Source organism: Channa argus, chromosome 13, assembly GCF_033026475.1.
Source record: "Channa argus isolate prfri chromosome 13, Channa argus male v1.0, whole genome shotgun sequence".
NCBI classification, from domain to species: Eukaryota; Metazoa; Chordata; class Actinopteri; order Anabantiformes; family Channidae; genus Channa; species Channa argus.
This window is the reverse complement of record NC_090209.1, coordinates 6,037,426-6,057,825: the sequence shown is the minus strand read 5'-3', so window position 1 is coordinate 6,057,825 and position 20,400 is coordinate 6,037,426. Positions and strand designations below refer to the sequence as shown.

The 20,400-nt window shown below is 37.8% G+C and overlaps 1 protein-coding gene and 1 long non-coding RNA gene across 3 annotated transcripts; one reads left to right on the top strand and one right to left on the bottom strand.

Moving 5' to 3' along the window:
- Positions 1-1,290: 1,290 nt before the first annotated feature.
- Positions 1,291-3,785, bottom strand: LOC137139400 (uncharacterized). Of its 2 annotated transcripts, none has more exons than XR_010916307.1 (3): positions 2,976-3,785; positions 2,667-2,843; positions 1,291-2,529 (listed from the first exon to the last, which is right to left on the bottom strand). It is a non-coding gene; the product is annotated as an uncharacterized lncRNA (long non-coding RNA). The 2 variants fall into 2 exon arrangements; XR_010916308.1 differs by having other exon boundaries at positions 3,535-3,785.
- Positions 3,786-4,041: 256 nt separating this feature from the next.
- ptpn1 (protein tyrosine phosphatase non-receptor type 1) lies at positions 4,042-14,119 on the top strand. The gene is made up of 9 exons (XM_067526585.1): positions 4,042-4,278; positions 6,698-6,788; positions 7,720-7,820; positions 8,924-9,022; positions 9,143-9,280; positions 9,783-9,992; positions 10,244-10,405; positions 10,584-10,744; positions 12,148-14,119. The coding sequence occupies exons 1-9, from the start codon at positions 4,222-4,224 to the stop codon at positions 12,437-12,439; spliced, it is 1,311 nt and encodes a 436-aa protein (XP_067382686.1). The 5' UTR covers positions 4,042-4,221; the 3' UTR covers positions 12,440-14,119.
- The last annotated feature ends 6,281 nt before the right edge of the window (positions 14,120-20,400 follow it).

Genomic DNA, 20,400 nt, shown 5'->3' with positions numbered 1-20,400 from the left:
TGTACTACTTTCAAGTAGTAGGCTACTAGAACTACAGGCTCAAGTTCAAAACTTAAGCAAAAGTGCAATTAAGCTAATTGCCGTAAAAAGTACTCCACTACGAGTAGAATTACTAAGTAGACCACAAAGTACAAGTACTGCAGAATATGTATATTAACTAGAAAACGCATTTCCACAGAGAAAATGCGCTGTGAATGCGCTGAAAGGATTTTCAGAGCAAAGCTGTAAAAAGGTGAACTGTTTTTGCTGAAATAGCTCAAATTAAACGTTTAGGGTTTCTTCCTTATATACTGGTTCAAAGCCATTTAGCTTTAAACTTCGAAGACAGACACTTCAAAGGCAATTATCTAATGTCATTATTAAAAGTATAAAATAAAACCTATTAAAGATATTAAAAAAGACGTATTACAAACAATACTGCAATAAGCTGAACGTAGTGAAGTTTGAACGGTGTTTCTAGCTGAAAGTGTGTCGAAGTAGTTAGTCGCCAAATACTTTAATTTCGTAATACATCTGAAATAAATGGTGAAACAGGGTGAATAGGTGTCTGTCTGTGTACGTCTCTCTGCGTTGGCCCTGAGATAGACTGGCTGTAATTATGAGGCTGTATCCTCCCTCTTGCTTAATGACAGCGGGGATAGGCTTCAGCCCCCCCTCCCACCTTTGGGCATGAACAGAATACGTGGTTTGAAGTAGTGGACGGATGGATAAGTGAAGAGGAATTCTTATTCTACTCTTCTTCTCCAAGGTTTATACAGCAGCTGCCATCTTTGGTGTTGAATTACTGCCATCTTCTGGAGTCATTCAACTCCTGCAGGACCTGCTTTTTCTGATGTCAACCCTCTTCTCCTTATGAACCTGCCAGACATTTTGATCACTGCCCATAAAGTTGTTACTGTGCATCTGTGCATCTTCCTACCAAATATATTTCTTTAGCCCGCCAGAAACTAACCATTCATTTCAAAAGTGATTTTTTAGCTTTGACATTTTGACATTTTAAAGACTTAATTGATTGATTAAAGAAGGCAGTTGTCAGACCTGTCGATAATGAAACTATATATTAGTTGCAGTCTTACATTTTTTCTGTGATCGAATAATCTTACTTTGCGTGAGATTTATGTAAATTAGATGAAACTCCAAGCTTATACTCACCCCAACATCTGGAAGCAAACTGATAAAACTACAACATATGAGCAACAAATAAGGTCTTGAAACTACATTTTAAATTCAAGATCCAACAGAGTTGACATCATTTTATTGACTATTCACTGGTGAAAGTTTCTAACTAATGTGTAATTAATAAAATTGTGTTCCTAAATTGTATAGTATGTCAACCAGGCTTTAGGTACTATGCCTGCTTCATTTATAATTCAACCTTGGCCTCCACGAGTTAATCTGAAGCAATTTCAAATCAACTATTCAAAAAAAGTGAATTATAAGTTATTTATCGCTGCACGAATCTTCTTTTCATTGACTTCCAAGACTCTCGCTGCTGGATCTTCTTTCCAGACAAAACTTGACTTTAGTGTTCTCTGCTTTTTTCCAACAGGCCTGTAGCATTTTTTAGGTTGGGTAATCTCCATTATCTTTCAAATAGTTGACTACAAGCTGTTTTTCTTATAAACGCAGCAGCATTTCTCCTGCCTCAACTTGTAGTGCATACAAAGGTAAAGCTCTTCTTGCCCCTATAGTGCACACATCTACTTTCTCATGTTTTACTGGTAAACTGCAACAGATGAAGTACTGTCATCAACTATAGTTTTATAGAATTGTTATATGATAATTATCAGTGTGTCTTATAGATGAACAAGTGCAGACATGGTGCAAAATTGAAGTTGCAGAGCTGTTGCTGTTTGTGAAGGTGGTTTTCATTTGCATATTTACGACAAATAAAGACTATGATTTACGTCTCAGTATGATTGCAGGCACTGGATGGATTCCAATCCAGTGTTGAAATAATTTCAAATGGTATGTCCCGTCCTAATCCTACTGATATGAGACATTCATGTTGCCTACCTTTTAGCTGGATCTGACATAAATGTCTTCCTACGACTATATGGTTTTGTACAAATATTATAACTTAATAAATGCTGATGTATCTGATAGATAGATACTTTATTTATTCCAACGGGAAATTCAGAAAATTCCAGCATATCCACAACTAGATTAAAGATTTATGGTCTACTTAAAATGTAAGTAAATTTATATGACCTATGCAATCAGAGTATTTATAGTATTGTTTGAATGTCCTGTGCATTTGGAGTATTTAGAGTATCAAATGGGTGCATTGTGTACAGTTTTTAGTACAGTTCATTACAATGACGAATGTCAACATTAACCGCAGCCTGTCACTGAAGCTGCTCCTCTGCCTGGAGATGATGCTGTGCAGTGGATACAGTGGATTGTCCATGATTGACAGGAGCCTGCTCAGTGCCTGTCACCCAGATGACAGGTATGTGTAACTCCGAACAAACTCCATGCAGTTGCCGTTGATAGTCACAGGATCCGGTATCATTATGGTTTAAGCACCTGTCAGCACATTAAGTTGTTAAAGTCAGTTTCACCTTTACCAACAGTAAACTTTGAATTTTTTTTTTATGTTTTGCTATAATTAGCATAGTCACTATTGTTTAAAATACGTAGTTTTCTTCGTGGAGTACTTTTACCATTTTGCTCTGAATAAAATGGGTTGGCTGTAACTCAGTTGGCAAGGCAGTTGTCCACGGACGACAGGGTCAGTGGCTCGATTCCCAGTCCTTCCTACATGTTGAAGCATCCTTAGGTAAGACACTGAACCCTAATTTGTTGTGGGTCAGGTTAGCACCTTGCATGGCAGCCACTGTCTGAATGGGTGAAAGAGAAGCAACATTGTGAAGCACTGTTTAAGCGACTTTTTACCATTTACCAAAAGTAGATAATCTGCTTATTACTTTTATGTAAATAAAATATTTAAAGTGGTACTTCTGGACCAATACCTGCACTTTTACTTGAGAATTGAGTTTGTGTACTTCTACTGCATCTGCACAGAGTGTATCACATTTTGCTGTGTATGGAGCTGTGTAGCTGCAGATTGCTCAGGGTGTCCATGCTGACCCTTGTCCTCCGTGACATTTATTTAGGCCACCAGTATTAATGTTGTGGCTAATCGCTGCCAGGGTAGGTCAGTGCTTCAGCCACATAGATGGTAGAGCAGGCCCACCTTAGTGTTGCCACTAAATTAAAAAAAAACTTTGTAGAAAAACCAAAATAACGGTTTGCAGGTACCCCATTGTACCCACTGTAGCTGACTAAGTGCGTATCTCTCAAGACGGTGCCCTGTTCCTCATCAGTTAACACAACATAATGTAATTACTCATTTTTTATTAGAGCACTAATGAATTAAATGGAAGAAGTCACTTTTACATTAACCCTAAACCTTCATACATTATATACAGCTAGATATGTCTAAATTACCAAATGATAAATAAAAAAAGAGAGATAAACCAATAAAGAAATAGTAATGTGGACTAATTGTAATGAACATGTTTTACTCACAATTTATTTCCTCGTTTTTCTAAAGGGCATAACTGGTCTTCCACGCTTGAAAGCTTTATGTTAAGTAGCCTGTATTCATTTGTTATAGTATTATTAACATGTCCTTGCGGATTCTTTAGCTTCTTCGTGTTAATTTGATGCATTTTACTTTACTGGTATGAATCTCGATCGTCTCTAGATTTAATTTGCACTTTGAACACCATTTAATAAAGTATTAGATTAAAAAAAAGAAAAGCCTTCCGCGCGTGCTCGCTGTGGTCTGTCTCTACAGCTGCCGGAGCCGGATTGTTACAGTGATTATCTCAAATGACCAAAGTTATATATCTATAATGTTATAAAGTTAAATATCTGTCTGAAATGCGCCTTCAAGTCCCTCTTTGCGCTAAGAAAAGCCGCAGCTGAGCATTTTATCTTTTTAAAAAAAGACCCGCTTTGCTCTTTTTCTTTTTTTCTTGCCAAGGACGCAGCTACAGTGTAGGAGGAGCCAGCGGCGTGTTTCCGCTAAGAGCAGGCCGAGAGGGGTAACGCCGTACACAGAATTACGGAATAGTCGCGGAACAGTTGTCTGATACCGAGGCACACTGTTACGGTAGAAACTGTTTGATCACTGGGGAGAGAAGGTTACCCACACCGGTTAAATAAGAAGAAGCAGCAGAAGAAGACGGGGTGGCAGCTGGACTGTCAGCAATGGAAGCCGAGTTTCGCGAAATCGATGAAAACGGGAGCTGGAACGCCATTTACCAGGTAGGACCTCTCGACAAATTAAGGTGGAAAGGCGCTGTGGGTGAAGCTGTCAGCTTTAGGCCAGACGATAGCCAGAGCACGACGAGGCTGCCGCAGTATGTGGAGTAATTTGCCTCCTGTAGTTCAGTCAGTGTTCCGCCTGCTCGGACCAATCCGATGATTGATATGTCTCGTAACAGGCAGCACATCCCATCACTCAATGTGCAGTAGTCCTCATCTAATCGGCCCCTACAAAGATCGCACCTTCACTGTTTGTTGCACGTGTTCGGACGTAAATATTTCTCTTGCCCCCTAACCACAACCCCCATTTACCCCCCCCCACCACCACCTTTTTTTGTTTGTATTTACATTGTCGTTAAAGCTGTCTGTTTTTTTTCTTTATTAATCGATTAACCGAGAGTCAGAAATAAAAAGTATCTCATTTACTCAAGTCATTTTTAAAAAAATACCTTAACTTCCCTAGAAACTGCAGGCAAAATGTTTTTCATTTTTCTGACTTTTTTTTTAAGTAGCCTAATCTTTACTTGCAGCCATACACAGCAGAAGATATTCACACGAGACAAGCTCTAATCAGAGATTTCTTTTATTATTACTAAAAATACTTGTATATAATCAGATAAAAAAGGCCTTTTTTAAAAACATGTGATTCATTGATTAATTGACTAGTCGTTGCAGGTCTATAAATTAGGGAAATGTACTTAAAGTATTAAAAGCACAAACTCAATGCAGACCTTTGTTCCTGGTGGGCTATTTTCATTAAGTAACTATTATACTTTTATTATGGATTTATTTTCAGATTATTTCCTTAATTAACTGATATTTTGGTTTGTAAACATTGAGAAAAATAGCGATAGAACAAGGTGCCACTTTGGGATAAGTCAACTTGCTTTGTCCAACCAATGGCGCAAAATTATTTGAATATTAAACAGAAAATAAGCAAAATCTTCACATTTGAGCAGCTGTAGCCATGAAATGTTTGGCATTTTGCATTTAAAATAATCACTTAAAGTTAGGGGTGGGCAATTGACATTGCAATCTTGAGGTGTCCACACATCTCTCCCTTCTGGTGTATGAAAGTGCATTGCATTCAGAAAAGAAAGAAAAGTCCAGTCACGCAAGTAAATACTTTTCCCGTTAAATGTATAGTACTTTCTCATAAATGGGCAACTAGACCCAGAGATCAGAATCTCTTGAAAGGTCACAGCAGTTCATCGCTTTTTGACTTTACAGGGTCATCCTGCCCTGCCTGATTCAATTGATCATCCTCTGTAGGGAGTCTACAAAATATACTAATGTATATAAGCCCACATTTCACTGGGTTCTTTTTTGCAACAAAGTATTTTGGAAAATGGGACATGTGGTAATGGTAAAAGTCTTTACTCATGTGAACAGATATTACTTCTGCAAGAAACAGGAAGTATCATCTTACCATGTATACAGAAAGTTCCACTATGAGTTACAAGTTGGGGTTTGGTTTTTAGCCCATGTGTGAGTTTGAAAAATAAAGGATGGAGATTAGCCAACAGCTGTTCATATTGAGTTTGTACCATTGGATGTACACAACTATTAGCAAACTGCTTTGTGAAGAAAACTTTAAAACCCCATGATTCTCATGCAAGTTCTGCGGCATACACATTCCTGCCTCACAGCATACATACAGTGACACACGGCTCAATGTGGCTGCACATTTCGCTTCCTTTGTAGCTTAGGTTTGTTTACATTTTGGAAAGCTTAAGTACAGTACCCTGAATTACAGTAGCTGCCATAATAAAGGTTTTGCTGCTGTTATAGTTAAACAAATGCAGTGGAGTAAAAAGTACAGTATTTCCATCTAAATTATAGATGAATCAATGTATAAAGTAGCACAAAATATCCATTAATTACAACTCAGTGTCAGTTGACATTAGTATATCTGTGTGCAAATTTGAAGTTGGCGTTTTTAGGCACTTGGCCTATATTATGGACAGAAAACTTTACAGATGGTGAGTTAACCATCTGTGAAGACTTTCAGTCGCTCAGGTCGTGGTTATCCCAGAACTGTACATCACCATCTCAGAAATGCTGGATTTAATTCAAATGTTTTACCTCTTCTACAAAAAGCTTCATTAGTTCCGAACGAACGAGGGCTTTCGAATGAGAACTGAAACATTTTCTTTGTCGGTTCAGAACTGATGAAGCCTTTCAGATGAGAAGTAAAACGTTTTCTCAAGCATTTTTAAATGCAAGTCCAGTTTTTTTCTGAACAGCACTTTTGAGATGGTTAAGTACTTTGTTTTACACACACACACACGCAATTCAAGAATTCTGGCACATGGTAAAGAGTCAGTTTTAAAGCATAAAACAGCCACAGAGAGTCTGCACCACTGATGTAGGTGTCCAGAGCTTTAAATGTAATTTGTTTTTTTTTCTTCTTTCACAGGACATTCGCCAGCAGTCATGTGAACTACCTTGCAAGGTTGCCAAATTACCTGAAAACAAGAATCGGAATCGTTACAGAGACGTTAGTCCATGTAAGTTTCTTTTCTCCTGGCTCAAGACAACAGCCTTAAATATTTAAATATTCCTTAAAACACTGACATTTCCACAGCTGACATAATATTAAACCGTAGGCACAATTTTTCTAATATTCATCTCTGACACATTGGTATTACTCACGACTATTGGCACACGACTGCATCACTATAGATGGACTGACATAATAAAGGCTGTGACCGGTCATAACCTTTGCTATTATTGTGAAATGATCAAGAGGGTTGGTAGGGTAATGCAGGGCCTCAGGAGGTCAGGCTGGCAATATAATAATCATCTTGTTGAATCAGATCATCAGATCATTTAGAGTTTTACCGTGTTTTAAGCTGGTATTAACGCAAATACTGTTATGTATTTTTAACTTAAATTTTTATCCACATACTTCCTTTTTTTTTTTTTATTTGACACACACTGTGAACATTGTCTAATGGAGAAAATACATTGTCATTGTTCTGTATCATTGACTCACTACTGATGTGCCTTTCCATGTAACATATATAGCTCCTGTAGTTTAATGAATTACCAGTAAAACATTTCTTGGTAGCATCTCAGTTTAACAGCTGAACTGTGTTGTTTCCTCTTTTTCACACTGCGTACGCTATGCAAATTGTTCAGGCTGGTTTGCAAATAATTACCGTATGTGCCATCAAGTGTAGTGTTTTTATTTATTCAATTTTAACAAGATATGAATATAAGTAACCCCAAACTTTTTCCTACTGTTTACTTTTTAAATAACACTATTTCAGTGGATATGAAGAAATGTTAGGCAGAAGTTCGAAGACCGATATGTAATATAATCTTTGAAGCTGTGTTGACTGGAGAATTGCACATACTCCCTAGAGGATGTGACACATAAACAATACACATGTATACAGTAATTACATGATTGTGTTTCTTTTCCCTTTTTCTTAGTTGACCACAGCAGAATATGTCTGCAGCTGGGTATGAATGATTACATAAATGCCAGTCTAATAACAGTAGAGGAGGCACAGAGGAACTACATCCTCACTCAGGTAAGAATGAAGATAAAGATTCACCATGCCCCTCCCGCAATCAAGTGGTAGGTACCTCTGACACAGTCTAACAAAACAGTACTGCAATATATTCTTGTATATGAAGGTTAAACTGTGCTGCTTTTGAACTGCAATAGATAGAGAGTTGTTTCTGTTATGTGGCCCATCCTCATTGATAGGGGTGGACACAGTTTCAAAGCTTTCAAAGTCATTAAAAAGTGGAATTAACAAATCTGTAAACATTTTCAGCAAAATCTGAACATTGTCACCCTATTAGGATTTATTGTAGGGCTGTAGTATTTGTCTACATCATCAACTGACAATTCAATGGGATGGGTAAACAATAAATGGTTTACAGCACACGCTAATGTAGTCGTAAGCGGATACAAGCATTTATTAATGCAGATTGCAACAACTGCAACTTCTCAAGTGGACATGTTTATTAGGAAAGGAGAATTTTAAGCTACACTATTTACATATTTTCTAGAAAAAGCACTTTAGCTCGAGTGAAATGCAAGGCAACACGTGGGCAGTGGTAGATTGATTAAATTGGAGCATATCATGCGTGTAAAAAAGGTTTTGGTGTGTAGACATGTTTTTACTTTGGTTGATGTGCTCTTTACACAGCTATGTGAGGGGGACATTAAAACATGAATACATTTGTTAATCTCAAGAACATGCACCAAAGAGGAAAATGGTTTAGATGTTGGACAAAAGGTAAAAAAAAAAAAAGTTTCTAAAAGACTGAGCTAGCACATTGGGACAGTAGTATCAGTGCACTCTTCTCTTGTAAAGCAGTTTTTTTTTCGAGAAAAGTAGATTAACATTATCAAATGCCAAAATCTTTAAATAGATGCACTGTTACTATTCAGTTGCACTAAAATACACACCCTTAAAGATGGAATATATTATTTTTTACCTCTTCTCATGAAATTATTGTGTCAACGCGATTTATTCTTGATAGATAAAGTGTATATCTTCTCAAAACATCATTGATAAATCTCTTTTAAACAAAAAAGAGGAATGTGTCTGCAAACAAAGTGATTCCAACTTTTTGGGCAATGGTGTCAAAATGCACTTAAAAATTCACTTATTTTTTGAAGGGACCCCTTCCAAATACGTGCGGCCACTTCTGGGAGATGGTGTGGGAGCAGAGGACCCGTGGTGTATTGATGCTGAACAGAGTCATAGAGAAAGGATCTGTAAGCACTGATTTGTTTCATCACAGCGTTTCCTCTTTATGTTTGGTGTTGGTGCCATGTGTCAGTGATCTCACAGCTCTTCTTTGCTATACTGTGTGTGATGTGAACCTTTGATTTTAGATTAAATGTGCCCAATATTGGCCACACAGAGAGGAGAAAGATGCGATCTTTGAAGATACCAATTTCAAGCTCACCCTTATCTCAGAAGACATCAAGTCTTACTACACAGTTCGCCAGCTGGAGCTGGAAAATCTCTCTGTAAGTTTGTTTTTTTTATGTTTCTGTGACACACAAAGGTGACACTTGGCCATCTGACAACATTGGGCCGGGGGCTAAATTCTGTTAGCCTAGTTTTCGTGGTGTGTTGGTGCTAGTCTGACTCCAGTCAGTGTCTTTATAGTTGATTGGTCCAATCACTGACAGAGACCAGTATCCAATACACCAGTGCAGTTTGTAAGTTATCATCAGACTCGTCCTTAATTAGAAGTAGCTATACACAGACTGTGGTTAATGTCGTGAAAATAGTAAGCAAATCCTGCTTTGTGTATGCGCGGTCCCAGGTTATCATCTTTTGCACGCTTACTTGTCCTGTGGCTTTCGTCTTTGCAGTGTGCGATGTGAAAGGTGCTACTCGTTGGCCCAGACAAAAGGTTATATTCTTTGATGTCGGCCTGGTGTGTCACAGTCATAACTGCACGTGAATCTGGGTTTCTTTTGTTTACCTCTTCTCTTGTGTGTGGTTTTTTACCTCCCTGTCCAGACCGGAGAGACTCGTGAGATTTTGCAGTTTCACTACACCACCTGGCCTGACTTTGGGGTTCCAGAGTCCCCTGCATCCTTCCTTAACTTTCTGTTTAAGGTGCGAGAGTCCGGCTGCCTAAATTCGGACCAGGGACCAGTGGTGGTGCACTGCAGTGCTGGCATCGGCCGCTCTGGAACCTTTTGTCTTGTAGACACCTGCCTCTTATTGGTTTGTATTGCACCCTGCTGTTGTAAATCACGGTAAAAAGGGACAGTACCAAATTAATATACTCCATAGGAAATTTGCTCAGTACAATAGTACAAGAACACTTGATTGTCTTTACTAGTAATACAGTGTAAGCAGTTTGACCAAGACCCATCAGCTTTCTTCAAATGCTACATTAGAAGCTAAATGTGAAAATTACTCAAACACACGTAAAATTATTCTAATATGTTGAATGTTTTTGCCGTTCTATGTAGATGTCCATTCGTAAGGACCCGTCTTCGGTGCAAATTCGTGATGTGTTACTCGAGATGCGACGCTATCGAATGGGCCTGATTCAGACAGCAGATCAACTTCGCTTCTCCTACCTTGCGGTCATTGAAGGTGCCAAGTACATCAAGGGAGATACTTCTCTGCAGGCAGGTCCTTTCTCCGAGTGAAATGTGGTTTTCCTTAGAGATTAGGAAATTACACATGCATTACTGGCTATACTATAATATATGAGAAAAAAAAAAGAAAGGCCCATCTACCAATTTGCTCTTATTTATAATATTGGGTATTTCTTGCAAATACTAAAAGGATTTTGTTTTTCCAAAGGAGTCATGGAAAGAGCTCTCAAATGAGGAGGATGATCCTCCAGAGTTCACCCCTCCTCCTCCTCTTCCTCCCCCCAGAGACCCTCATAACAGCAGATTTGAGCCATCTTTTTTCCCTGGAAGTGATGAGATCATACATCGCACTGAGAAAAACACTCTGGGGTAATCATCCTAATCGTTTATTTGAAAGATTTAGTCGGTTTATTTTGGTCTGTTTATCCATGGCCATTAGTAACTACTTTACTGGAGAGCTACTGGAAAGAGCTACTAAAAACTAAGTTCACCTGTGCCAGCGGTCCACGGTTCAGAACTTAGTTAAAGGCTGGGAAACTGATTATCAAACAGGGATAGGTGGTGGAAGTCCTGTGTCAGATTCAAACCCACAGTTTGGTGGAAATGCTTGTGTTCCACCGTGTTAAGCACAAACATCACCATTTTGAAGAGGGGATTGTGTCAGATGTTAGAGCAACAACAACCAACTACTTCATTCCAGAAGGGTTTGGTTTGTCAGGGGCAACTGAGTTATGCAGCAAGACAATGATCCCAAACATGAGAGCAAGTGGTCTTCAGAAGTTGACGGAAAGAATAATACTGAGGCTTTGGAATGGCCTAGTCAAAGTCTGAACCCAAAATGGCTATTAAGTTGAGGGGCTGATTACTTTTTCACGCTGGTGTAGAGGCGTCAGAAAGACTTTGCTTCAGTAAATACAGTTATCATGTAAAACTTGTATTTTGGGTTTGCTCAGGTTGCCTTTGTTCAATGTTAGATTAGTTTGAAGATCTGACACAGATTATTCTGAGATATACACATAAAGTGAAATCAGGAAGGGCTCTGATATTGTTTTCACAGGACTGCAAACTCAAAGTCAATCTTGCACCAAAGGCTGTAGTTTGTTGTCAGCACAATGTTTTGTCAGCTTGAGTAAAATATGCAAGTCTTACACTTAACTGGATGACAATATACAAAATTGATGCAATGACGAATTGATTGGTCGATAATAATCTTCAGCTACTCTGATCTGTCTTTTTCTTAACCCAAGGAAAATAGTTTTTAGTGTTTCTGATGTGTTTAATCTTTACATTTAGATGTGATAGACCTGTGGTATGGGAGCTGGATGACCACTGACATGCATTTATAATCAAGTCTGCTAAATTCTCACCACCGTTAGTTAAACTTCCTCAACTTCCTTTTGGCCGTATGTTTTGCAAATTGATACATTTTATGTGTGGGGAAGCAGGTACAAGTATTTATATGTAAACCAATATTTAATGTAATTTTTACTGCCAATTATAGGAGATTGTTTGATTGGAAAAAAGGTTGTGCACATGCTCTAGTTTCAACAACCATTGAAAAGCATGTATGCATATTTCTGTGTTTGTGTGTTCAGATAGTTTTAGCCGTGAATCTACATTGCGTTTTTAGTATCTGGCCTCTCAAGCATTCGTTAGTGAAATGTTTTTTATCCCCAACTGTTAGAACCATTTTTTGAAACCAAACCAAACAAATGGGGAACTTAACGCTTCACTCTAATCTAACTCAACCATCCTGTTCTTTTCTCATTCAGATCTTCACCGGAGTCAGTGCTACGACAGAGGAACTTCGCTGTCTCCCAGCTTCCTCCTGATGCAGGTGAACAGGTCGATGGCTTCGTGGCGATCCAGAATCTTACAACCAATGCTGCACCCAAATCACAGCAGCAGCATGAGGCGGAGGAGCCACAGCTGGCTGAAGCAGAGGAGCAGTCAAAACAAGGCTCCCCTGTGCCGGGGACCTGGTCCCCCTTACTAACCAATGTGTGCCTGTGCACAGCGCTGGCTCTGAGTGCTTATGCCTGCTATCGAGCCTATTTCCACTGATGTCTGTCCTTTCCTCTCCTATTTGTTCTTCCCTGTTTCCCCACTGATGTTGCCACGTGGACTACACTGGCCAATCAGCCTGCTTTGACTCTGGGTTTGCTCTGCCAGTGAGTGGATTATTTGGACTTCAGCAGATTCAGGTTCACTCATTTATTTTGACTAATGCAGTGCGAGGGTTTGGCTGGCTGCCACTCCTTTATTCCCCACTCAAACATTCTTTCAATACGTTGTCTTGAATGCTCAGGGTCTTAGTTTTTCAGGTGTCACATCCCAAATCTGTAAGATAGACTCAATATGTATCATGATTAGTAGAGGAAACCAGGACGAATGGCCTGTCAGCCCATTTTACATGTGTCTCTTCTATTATTTACCAATTGACACTTTAACGTGTTCATCCATTTCACCCTTCACTAATGTGTCCGTTAAGATTTGACATTTTCTGCTCAAAGAAATCCTAGAGCCAGATTATTTTGAAAATATGCCAGTATAGGATATAATTTTCTTTTCTTTTTTTTTACATTGTTGCGTAAGTCAGCAGGAGGCATGCTAGCTGCGTACATACAGTAGAGAATGTGTCTTTTTGGATGTCTGTGTATATACATTTGCGCGAGTGTTGCCTGTTGAACCTTTCTACTGATGCTCAAGTTCAGTTTACTCAGTGAGAAACATTTCCAGTATGTCTGAGGTGAGATATGTAGACTGAGTTTCTCCCTGCGTATTTTGTTTTCCCTGGTAGCTCTTTTTTAGAAACATGGTGCATGGACAGGGTGAGATGTCTCTCTCTCTCTCTCTCTCTCTCTCTCTCTCTCTCTCTCTCTTGAATTGCTGGCATTCTCAAACTGACATTGGGAAGATTTAGAAAAACGTTTAATTGCTTTTTTAAAGTTACAACACATGACCTTGTTTGGGAGAACAACTTAGTTACAGTGGTTAAAAAAGTGTGGAGGCTTTTCATGACGAGAGACGAGAGAATGTGCAACCCAACCTTAATACAGCCCATGCACGTAGTCCAGTTTGTGTGTCAGTCAGTGGGTTAATCCACATGAGTGCCAGCTTAATAAACTGAGACACAAAGTAGCTAACACCCAACTTTTCAACAGCAATACAACTATGTCACCCTTTATCACAACTCTGTATTTGAACAGGGAACCAGGGATTTTGAACAAACCAAAAATCAAACACCAGCACAGGAATGAAAACAAAACACTGTAGTGATTCGTTCTTGGCATGGCCCTGAGCTGGCAATATTTTTTGTATGATTGTTGTTTTTTTTAAGCATGCTGCATTTGTGAATTAACAGGTTTGTCCTACGAGGAGATTAGTTAAGCTGCTAGCATTCAGTTTACCTTTGTGACTTGACAAAAGTTCAATACTCAAGTCAGACAGCTGTACCTTTCTTTAGAATGTATGAATGTCCTTTCATAGGACACACCTTTATTATATATATATATATATATATATATATATATATATATATATATATATATATATATTTTTTCAAATCAGACTTCAGGTTTGCTTGTTTGTTTTTTTTGTTCAGCTTTAGCAAAGGATGAAATCATAGCACCCGTGAAACCATTGCACCAGGTTTCCAAGATTTTCTATACAATGCTGAGCAAACATGTATTTTTTTTATTTACATCTGGTTGGTTTCCTTTTTGAATAAAAAAATCAACTGTTTATTTGGTCTGGATTTTTGGAAAAGATTTACACCTAAAGTCATGTGCAAAGGTTAGTATCCCCTTATTTTGAAATGGTGAAAAGACTAAAACAAAGATCCTTTTTAATCAACATATGAATTAATGCACAATTGGGTACTTTTTTTTAAAAGTAAAACAAATTTTTGATTAGTCAAATGGGATGCAAACATTTGCACTTTTTAAATTTTATTATTTTACTTCAACTTTACACTACTTGAACATTTCTTGTGATTTCTGTAATTTTTGATGAAAGAACGTTTGTAGTAGGTGAAGGTACATTGTTATTGCACTAGGTTTAGAGTAAAGTTTGCATCCTCCTACATGGATTTCCAACCTAAGAGCGACTGTGGCGCAGGAAGGTAGAGCCGTTGTTGAGCAAGGCACTGAACCCCAACTTAGTTGCTCCCAATGAGCGTTGTCCAGCTGCATAGCAGCTCCCCCATCGGAATGTGAGTGTGTGTGATTGTGAGTGTGAATGGGTGAATAAGAAGCAGTGTAAAGCGCTTTGAGTGCCAGTAGGTAAAAAGTGCTACATAAGTGCAGAACATTTAGCATTTAAGAGGATGCAAACTTCACTGTTAACCTGACATGACAATGTTGCGCATTCATCTAATACAAATGTTTCTTTCATTATCAAAAGTCACAAAAATTGTCTACAGTACATATGAAAAGCTTATAATAAACTAAATTTGAAATTGGTAAATTATTTGAAAATTAACTTTAACTTCTGATGAAGAAACATGAAAAAAATTGTTAACTTGACTGTGAGTCTTACTTCAGAATGATGCCAGTGGTGTTACAAAGTTACACATTATTGTTCAGTTAGGTCAGTATGAACACAGAGGTTTAGTTATGAGTAACTAGGGATGAGAGAGACATAGTAAAGAATATGTCACATTTAATGATTAGCTGCATCATAGTAACAGTGAATCAAAAGCTTGAACAGTATTTGGAATTATTTTAACAGGATAAGTTGCTAGTGTTTAATCATTTATAGGAAGCAGGCAAGACATTGTGTAGAACTTTTTCATACCAGGATACAGTTTAAAGTGCTTACATCAGGTGGGGAAAATAGGAAAATAAACTTAAAAAAAAGTGTATTAGACATACAGCCCCCCAAAACCAAATACATAAAAACATGAGCACTAGAGAAATTAAACAAGCAAAGCAGCACATTTTAATTCAGCTAAAATGTGCAACTGGGTGAGTATCAAGATTTCAGAGTAATGTGCTTTGTTCTCCTGCTGCTTTGTGTCATTTTGATGATAATTACAGTAATTTACTGTAATCAACCCATGAAATGCCGCAGCACACTGTAAAAACTTAGTTGGTCTATGTCATCTTAATGCTAATTATAGTATTTTCAAATAATCAACCCATAAAGTGCTGCAGCACACTGTAAACAAAGTTAAGGTTTACAAGGTTCAAAAAATGTGCAGCATCCCATATTAATAACATGGCTTTTATGAAAGCTGACTTTAACCCAGGTGTTTATTCTTCCATTTTGAGTTTACAGTCCCCCAAAAATAATATTGGTGGATTAGAACTGTTTTGTAGAAGATAAGATCTAAGAAGAATAAGTTAAGCAACTATTTATGACATAAAGAGGTGCTGAAATATCTCATGTAATATGTCATTAGTCAAGAGGTTTGTTGTACTCTTACAGTGCACTTTACTTTTCATTTAGTCTGTCACGGAAACTGTATTTATCACCAGTGATGACTTGGTAATTCTCCGCTTCCACAGGGGCAAAGTGACTTTCACACACCACAAGGTGGCTCTGTGGGACTGTATCAATCACCAGATCCTCAATGAATATTACACCTCTGTCTTGGGTAACAGCCCACTCTTCCTGTTTTTTTTTTTTTTTGTTTGTTTTGTTTTGCGTGGTACCTGGGTTTACTGATCAATTATGTTTTATTTACAGTCAATTGGACTCATATTTATCTATTTGCAGAACATTCACTGCTTGTGCAGTTTTTCAGGAGAAAGTGGTGATTCATACCATGAACATTGCTCTTGTTTTTTCAAATTGCTTCCACTTTATACAAAGTGTGTTTTCCATGAAATTGTTGTGAAACCTCTGGATTTTAAACTTCCACCTGTTCTGACCACTCTCACCTCAGGCACAACTAATATAATTTTGTTTCTCAAGAGGCTATGTGTTGTGCAAAAACCCACCCGCTTCCTTTTTTATTACAAAAATGCAAAAACGCAAATTCATATCCAAATTATTCCAGCAAATAAAGCACAAGAACATTTGGGTTCATGATAGTGTATGGACCACTACAATGCCCGTGAGAAAACAATAAAGGAGTGAAGAACATTTCCAGTAATAAGTCTATTGCTTGAGTACACTCCGCAACACGGGTGTAGTTTGGCAACTGTCCTGGCTAGAACTTCCTGTTTGGGAAATAAGAGGCAGGCACTGGTACGCAGTGTACAGGAATGCAACTTAAACAGAGTGAGTAATAGCACTCCAAGCCACGACTGCTGACGTCAAGTCGGCAAGACTGAACAGGCTACAAAAAACTACAATTAAGGTGTGACTGGGGGCCGGAAATGTACTTAAAGCTACACTTGTTTCTTTTGAAACTCCAGTCTGTGTGACCTGACAGAGCTGTCATGACTCATGCTGTTTGTGGTATAGTATTGGCATGTTTTTCTTTATAAATGACTTAAATGTCATTATGAATCTGTGTCAAATGTGTTTATGTCAGGTTCCAGGTCCATTCAACAAATTTAAATGAACGATTGTTGAACATTTCAAGTATCTCAGGTCATTATTGAAAAGGGTCAACGAATGTCAGTGCACTCTGTGTTATCCTACAGTGGCTCCTCACTCAGCATGATTGTGCACACTGCTGACTCCACACTTACAATTGACTAAAAAGTATATCTGCCCTGGCCTGCTGACTCTTCCACCGTGTGTCCTCAGTTTAGTTATTAAGCTGGAACTTCCCAGTGGCTGGCCAGCTGTAAGAATGAGTGGGATGATTCCTAACTGTAAGTCTTTTTGTAGCCTGCAGATTATTTTCACAGGGAGCTGAGCGAGGATCAGGAAATTCCTGGTTACGAAGGGAGTCAGGTCTTTCCAAGTGTGACTCTGCAAAGTCTGAGTCACCACATGCATCAGTGCAGCACAATAGGAGCTCGATATGAGGAAGTGTGTATACGCTGTCAGGTGTATCATGTCTCTTCATGCCCTTATCATTTCAAAACCTCAAAAAGCCATTGGGATGAATGAGACTTTCGGAACCGAGTCATGCTGGAAAATAACTATTTCCCTGAAAGTACTGTACTTCATTAAAAAAAGTTTCTTGTACTCGCATTTTTCTTTTCTTTTAGGTTAAAATAATTTTAATTTTCTTCTTAATAACATATATATATATATATATATATATATATATATATATATCTTACTTCGATTGGTAATAATTTCGCAAATGTTCTAACTTTTTTCTACCTTGCATAAAAATATTAGCTTTTAAAATAGATCGTTAAAGAAATAGATTTTGTGAAACGTGCTTGTTTGCTTTCTTGCCAAAAGTTAAATGAGAAGAGCAAATCCACGGCCATGTTTGTTTGCTAAATAAGAAGCTGGAACCTGCAGCCAGTTAGCTTAACTTTGCACAAAAGGCCGCAAAGGACAAAGAGCTGGTTTTGCTCTGTCATACCAACTCGCTAAAGCTCATTAATCAACACAATATATTTAATTTGTTTTTTGAGATGATTAGTGAGCTTTAGAGGTGCTAGTACGTGATTTTTACTATGTTTAAACACAGCTAAGCTGGATGTTTCCCACTGTTTCCAGTGTTTGTGTTAATATAAGCTAAGCCATAAAAGTGTTTTTTTCTTGTAGTTATCTTATCTAACTCTTCTATCTAATCGTTGATATAGATTAAACCAGTACTTAATACCGGCTCCATCTCAGCCAGCTACGTACAGTAAAATGCCAGTTCACGATGAATGCATCACAAATACAGTCTATATTATTTATTGTTCTCAGGGACCATTGCTTTTAAGACTTTAGGTATATTATTCTGATAACTCTTCTGTTCTTTGACTTATTTTGAATGTTTCTTCTAATATTGCAGGGTGTAGTACATTATGTACCACATATTATGTAATATGTTACAAAACTGTATTAGTGTTTAGTAAAGATCAGGAGCATTTCACCAGTGCTATTGACTCATAAAAACATAACTGCTTTTCCTAACTAAGCGACACAACTTTCTTTAACTCAAATGGAAACGTGTTGTTCTCATTAAACTGAACCTCTCAGTCAAAGGTTTTGGTTAACGTCTGTTGAGAGTTCCTGTTCCTGTTCCTGTCCCCCTGGCTGCTGCCGATGAGGACCAACCGTCAGACGCACACGCACACACACATATACACACATCGATGTGACATATTCTCCCCTTGACTATCATAGGCTGAAGTGCATGCATGTAGGTCATAGCATAAAATACTAAGAGGTTGGGAGCTGGTGATTTCCCGTGGTACGCTTTAAATCCGCATCCTTCCTCTTGCATCAAGGAGTGATGACGTTAGTCGACATACAGTCCACATGTAAACAAAGCTAGTTGACCTGCCTGCCGCTCCACAGATGTCACAGTGGTGTTCTTGTTGATGCTCTTATGATAGTATTTCGTCACAGCAACGGCACAAAAACACACCAAACCTTTACTTCTGATGCATGATTGTGAGTTTGGCTTACTGATGATCCCGTGACAGAAACGCACACACACACACACGCATGCACGTACGCACGCACACATGCACGCATGCACAGACACTATTGTGATGCGCCAATGATTCTGCATTTATAACAACTTTAGGGAATAAGGTGAAAGGTAAGATGTGGTGAACGTGAGAAAGGCCACATCGTTAAGCTTTGTGTGGGTGGTAAATATTTTCACGGCTACCACCATTGCCATCACACCCTACTTCCTGTTGAGTAAGTTTTACATATAGAACCTACACATTACTACACCTACATCTATCTGTGATTTCATCATTTTGATTTAATTTCAATTTGCTTGTTTGCTAGCCTACCAACATTTTTTTCAACATATTTTACATTCTCCTTCAGACTATCTTAAACGCAGCCATGAGATCAGAGAAAAAAGGGTATTGGTCTAAAATCAGTCCTCTCATATTTTTGCCCTCTTGATGGAGCTACCTTTTATTTATATTAGCATTAAAGACATGAAAATACGGTTTTTACCTGCATGGTTATTCTACATCTTTTCTCGCCATGGTTGAATAAAAATGTACCATTTACAGGAACAAACGTTTTGGTAGCATTTGTTTAATGTGTTCAATACTGTTTTCACTTCTATAATATTTACAATTTGTGACCTCTGGTTGTCAAAATAAAACAGGACCTTAACTGGAGTGTCTGGTAATCTAGGAAAGTTTTAGAACTGGGCTTTGAGGAAGAGCCACTTTCTATATCTGTGCCATTGAAACTTTAGCACCTTGATAGACAAGATTGCTTCCTTTTTATAATGAGTTACATTAAAAAAAACCTGCGGCCTTTTGTTTAGTGTGTCAAGATTCATTTGAGAAAAGTGTATCGGTGTCAAATCAATGTTGGCTTGTATTTGGTTTCAATGATATTTTTCATGGGAGACTTAATGACACAAATTTAGATAAGAGATTACATTTTATACTGTGTATAACAGTATAAAATGTTATTTTTACTTGAACTTGACCAAGTACTTTTTAAAATAATTATGTACTTTTATCCGGTGTGTTTCAATAGTGGTATTGCTTTGTTTAAGCAGACAATATGTCATCTAGGACTAGTTTTGAAAAATCGTTTTGAAATTTTGAAAAATCGTAACATAGGTGACGTGACGTACATACAAAAGATGCAATTTGCATTTTGTTGCTTGATGAAACTGATGCCATGCAATGTCTTGTTTTTTCTAACAACAGTTCGAAATCCAGCAATTGATGATTTTTAATTGGATTATTTTTTTATTTGTTTGTTTTATGCATTTTTGAATGTCAAAAATTGCTAATTGACGAATCACTTAAAATAGTGTGCCGAATAAACTTTCCCCATACATTCCGGTTTATTCTAAAGGGACGGGTGTAATGAAATTCTCAATTTTATATTAGTTTTACAGGAGAGCCAATTAAACCAAACGTTTTCTGATATGTAGTTTATCTGGTACTAGCTACATTAATTTAATAATGAGGCATAATTAAATAGTTAAATGTTCATTAAGGACCTACCTGATAATGATGCCA